Genomic DNA, 5,475 nt, shown 5'->3' with positions numbered 1-5,475 from the left:
CTGTTTGACCCACAGTCACTGATGATGACTGCACATAACCAAGCAGTGTGTTACTCTGATATCAAATATGGATCCTGCTCTTATAATAATGATCATCAGATGATATTATTGTGTTATTTTGTAGCTGAATACGATGTTTGTGTGATTATCAGTGAAAGAAGCAGTGAGGAGGATGGAGAGAGAGAGAGGACAGAGGGTGAAGTTAGAAACACTAAAAGGATTTTTCATGGATTTCATGGATGATTTGAGTGATTTCCAGCAGGACACTTAAACATGTCAGTGGACGTCCTAAAGAACATATTCACTGATATGAAACGTGTCATTGAACAGGATTAATATCAGTGGAAACATGGTGGAAACAGCTGTGACTGCATGGATGTGACACACTTCAAATCTGTTCTCCACTCTTGGATTTGGGATCCATGGAGCTGCTGCTGAGTCTGTACAATAAAGGAATGGTGTGGAAGGTTGCAGCGTACGGACACAAACACTTTGTGGTTACAATCTGATTTTATTTTCAACATTAAACTACTAACCTACACTGATCAATGATGTTAATGATCACATCTGGACTCACCCAGCCTTTCTGCAGTTCCTCACAGCTGGAATCAGTCTCTGTCGTCCCCGCTCTGATGTTTTGTACTTCTGCAGGTCCAACTCATCCAGAACCTCCTCTGACATCTGCAGCATGAAGGCCAGAGCTGAGCACTGGATCTCAGAGAGTTTCTTCTCTGATCTGTTCTCTGACTTCAGGAACTCTTGGATCTCCTGATGTACTGAGAGGTCGTTCATCTCCATCAGACAGTGGAAGATGTTGATGCTTCTGTCAGGAGAGATTTTATCACTGTTCATCTCCTTCAGGTTGTTGATGACTCTCTGGATGGTTCCTGGACTGATCTCTGTCTGACCCAGCAGACCTACTAAGAGTCTCTGGTTGGACTCCAGACAGAGGCCATGAAGGAAGCGAACAAACAGGTCCAGGTGGCCATTTTTACTCTGGAGGGATTTATACATGGCTCTGCTCAGAAATACATCAAGTGATTGGAGATGTTTGTTATCAAAAAGACTGGAAATCATCTTGGTGAAAGATTCTGATTTTAGAAACATCTTCAGCACCTCTGTCTTCCTGTTGGTGTGACAGTGGAACATGTAGACTGCAGCCAGAAACTCCTGAATGCTCAGATGAACAAAGCAGTAGACTGGTTTCTGGAAGATCACACACTCTCTTTTGAAGATCTCTGTACAAACTCCTGAGTACACCGAGGCCTCTGTCACATCCAGACCACACTGCTCCAGGTCTTCTTGGTAGAACATGATGTTTCCTTTCTCCAGATGTTCAAACGCCAGCCTCCCCAGCTTCAGAAGAACTTTCCTATCAGCCTCCGTCAGCTCCTGTGGACTCGTCTCACGTCCCTCATGGTACTTGTTCTTCTTCCTCTTTGTCTGAACCAGCAGGAAGTGTGAGTACATGTCAGTCAGGGTCTTGGGCAGTTCTCCTCTCTGCTCTGTAGTCAACATGTGCTCCAGAACTGTAGCAGTGATCCAGCAGAAGACTGGGATACTACACATGATGTGGAGGCTCCTGGATGTCTTCATGTGGGAGATGATTCTGCTGGACAGCTCTTCATCACTGAATCTCCTCCTGAAGTACTCCTCCTTCTGGGCGTCAGTGAAGCCTCGTACTTCTGTTAGCCTGTCAACACATGTAGGAGGGATCTGATTGGCTGCTGCGGGTCGGGAAGTTATCCAGACGAGAGCCGAGGGAAGCAGATTCCCCTGGATGAGGTTTGTCAGCAGCTGGCTGACTGATGACTTCTGTGTGACATCAGACAGCAGCTTCCTGTTGGTGAAATCCAATGAAAGTCTGCTTTCATCCAGGCCGTCAAAGATGAACAAAAGCTGAGAGACAGCCAGCTTCTCTGCTGTGACCTTCTGTAATGTTGGATGGAAAACATGGAGCAGCTCCAGAAGACTGTACTGCTCATCTCTGATCAGGTTCAGCTCCCTGAATGAAAGCAGAACCACCACACTGACATGTTGGTTCTCCAAGCCCTCTGCCCAGTCCAGAGTGAACTTCTGCACTGAGAAGGTTTTTCCAACACCAGCCACGCCGTTGGTCAGAACCACTCTGACGGGTCTCTGTTGGTCAGGTAAGGCTTTAAAGATGTCCTGGCACCTGATTGGAGCGTCATGGAGGGCGTCCATCTTGGAAGCTGTCTCCAGCTGCCTCACCTCATGTTGGGTATGAACCTCTTCACTCTGTCCCTCTGTGATGTAGAGCTCAGTGTAGATGGTGTTGAGGAGGGTTCTACTTCCTGTTTCATCACTTCCTTCAGTCACACGTTCACATCTCCTCCGCAGACTGATCTTATGTTCATCTAAAACCTCCTGCAGACCAACATCTGCTGAAAGAAAGAAAAACAATGAGACTAAAGAGAAAGAAAACTCTTCAATGTCTGAACAACACAAGAAGTCCAGTTTTCAGAAATGAGTCCATCAGCAGACAGATGTTCAGTCTTACTTTGTACACAGCTGCTCTGACTGGCTGTCTGCAGTCCAGCTCTGCTTCTGGATCTTTCTCCACACTGTGCAGAAGCTCTGATGGTGACACAGAAAAGTCACAGTGGAGATACTTCTGTCCACCTTTGATTAGACTCATTATAAAAAGGAAACAAAGTTTGAACACAGTCATGTTTCCAGTTCACTGACTTACATTTATTCCATGGACACTCACTCTAACCTGAACCACAGCTACAACCCAACATTGTTGAGGCCTCATCTCCTCCTTTCCTGACTGTAGAGGTTAAATATGCAACAACCGACAAATAAAAGAATTTGGTTCATTTCAAAGAAATTCACACGGTGACCAAGTAAAGTAACCGTAGTAAAGGAGACAACATCCCGTTGATGGTGGGATTATTTGAAAGATTTGCTTTGGTCACGTCACCAAATGCAGTTGAACCACCCGTGGATCCATGTTTGACCATTCTACCACTCTGAGCTCTGCTTTTGAATCATTTTATTATTATCATCATTCATTTATTCATTCTTTGGAGGGGGGCTATTTCCTAATGCCGCCCTAATAAGCTGATGTTCAAGGGGAAATATAACAGAAACTCTTTCAGTGTTATTCATTAATAAATTAACAGATAAACTGTGAAGAAGAAAAAACTGAGATTTAAAGGAGAGAGTGAGAAACTTGATCATCCATCCTCATAATACATGTTTATCAGTATCTGCTGTGACCATACTGCAGTAATAACTACAAGTCTACATTTCTGTGACTGTTGATCAATCACAGCAGGAATCTGAGCTCATCTCTGCACACAGAGCAGCTTCAGCTCTGGGATAAACTGCTCGCTTCACGTCCTTCTCAGCTCACAGACACTCATCCTGATATTTTCCTTTAACATTTGATGGTATAATTCATCTGAGTTTACACTTTATCTGCATAAATACAGAAAAACAGACCCAAACACCAGAAACCATCAGTTTCACCATGTAGAATATATTGTTGTTTCCTTTTAATTCAGAGAAAAACTCTGATTTGGATTTTCTCTGTTCTCTTTGCCACAGCCCATCCCAGCAGCAGCTGAAGCAGCTGACTGTCACAACACTGAATAACACTTTAGGAGGAATTTCAGAGGTCAGTAAAGCTCCAGGTTCAACATCAGTTAATTAATCATAGTTCATCATAAATGTGAACCTGGCTGGCACACATGTTAATGTTAGCCATTTAAATATTAGCAGTTAGCTGAGGCCACAAGAAGAAGAGGCCCTAGAAGAACAATGGATGATAAGATTAGATTTCCAAGACTAGGCAGAGACGTGTTTTCCTTTACTGTCTCTTGCAGAGGAGGGAGCAGATACCAGACGAGGTCACGGAGGTACGGGGAGGATTCGCAGCAGACAGCAAGACTGCCACGTCCATGCGAGAGAGCGATGGCTACGATAATCTCTGTTTTTAAGATAAGATAAGATAAGATAGAACTTTATTAATCCCTCGGGTGGGTTCCTCTGGGAAATTCGACTTCCAAAAAGCACAGCAACGACCGAAGTTACAGTTACAGAATTGTTATATATATAAATATAAATAAAAATACAATGTCTCCCTATATAATGTTGTACTGTGTGAGGGTTATCCTCTCTGTGAACCAGATGCTTGATTTCACACAGAGGTCCACCAACTGAATTTGATCAGTTATGGAACGATTTACCTCGACAGGCTCCTTCACTCGCTGCTTTTAAACCTCCTTTAAAACACACTTTTACTCCCTGACCTTTGACCCAGTGTGACATGTTGACTCACTACCTCAGACAGCTTAAAATAGTCTTTTTGTTTTTTGGTGCTGCCTAAAAGAACCGTGAAATATCTGTCCTATATACAGTTATGTTCATATATTTTTGTGCTACATCAGGAAACTCAAAAACATAGTTTTTAATATTTTAATCCTTATTTTTAAAACTTTTTTTGTCATTTTTCTGAATAACACTTTAGGAGGAACGTCTTGATGCATTCTCAATCATCCAGGAAAGTAAATCTCCAAAAGTTGATTCTCTTCATCTGGACGTAGCGTAAATGTGTCCCAGCTGGACTTTTGTCAAAGCTGGAAAGGCTCCTAAAGAAAGTTCCAGTCGATCCAGGAGAGAAGGACAACCGCTGCCTAAGAGAAAACCTGTAGCTATCCCATATGTGTCAGGAGTGTCGGAGCAGCTGAGTCGCATTTTTTCTAAACACTGGGTCTCTGTGGCTTTTAAACCCCAAAACACGCTGCGCCAAAAACTGGTCCACCCCAAGGATCGGGTCCCCCGACACAAACAGAGTAACATAGTGTACGCTGTTAAGTGCAGGACGATTGGCAGGATTTATACATCGAGGAAACCAAACAACCTCTGGCTACAACACAGAAGAGCCACCTCGTCAGGCCAGGACTCTGCAGTCTATTTACACCTGCAGGCCAGTGGACACTCTTTCAATGATGAGGATGTAACATCCTGGACAGGGAGGAACGCTGGTTTGAAGGCGGAGTCAAGGAGGCCATTTACGTGAAAAGGGAAAGACCATCTCTGAATTGAGGAGGGGGCCTAAGGGTACATCTGTCACCATCTTACATGCTGTGATTGCAGCCATTCCCCAACTCTCTGTGAATGGTACTCATGACCATTGATCAGTGGTTGTTGATCAATGGTCATGAGAATTGCATAATTAAGATTAAGGAACTGACCTCACAGCCCATTGTTCCTTCAGTGGGCTGGTTTCAGTCATCATGCAAATGTCCTGTTTAGAGATGGACCGATCCGATATTACGTATCGGTATCGGTCCGATACTGACCTAAATTACTGGATCGGATATCGGAGAAAAATAAAAAATGTAATCCGATCCATTAAATATCACGAAAGCACCTCGCAAAACTTGCAACACGCCGTAACTCGCCTCAGAACGTTAGCACTCGGAGCAGTATGCATCACGTGAT

General features: G+C 43.8%; 1 protein-coding gene across 1 annotated transcript; it reads right to left on the bottom strand.

Annotated features, from left to right (window-relative positions):
• Positions 1-573: 573 nt before the first annotated feature.
• On the bottom strand, positions 574-2,606 carry LOC146716629 (protein NLRC3-like). The gene is made up of 2 exons (XM_085441675.1): positions 2,522-2,606; positions 574-2,405 (listed from the first exon to the last, which is right to left on the bottom strand). The coding sequence occupies exon 2, from the start codon at positions 2,203-2,205 to the stop codon at positions 574-576; it is 1,632 nt and encodes a 543-aa protein (XP_085297801.1). The 5' UTR covers positions 2,206-2,405; positions 2,522-2,606.
• Positions 2,607-5,475: the final 2,869 nt, after the last annotated feature.

This window comes from Copadichromis virginalis, linkage group LG3 (genome assembly GCF_057382275.1).
Source record: "Copadichromis virginalis isolate Kocher_CV1m ecotype Utaka linkage group LG3, C_Virginalis_male_GT1.1, whole genome shotgun sequence".
Classification (NCBI taxonomy): Eukaryota; Metazoa; Chordata; class Actinopteri; order Cichliformes; family Cichlidae; genus Copadichromis; species Copadichromis virginalis.
The sequence above is the reverse complement of the archived record's forward strand: the minus strand, read 5'-3'. Positions and strand labels throughout refer to the sequence as shown.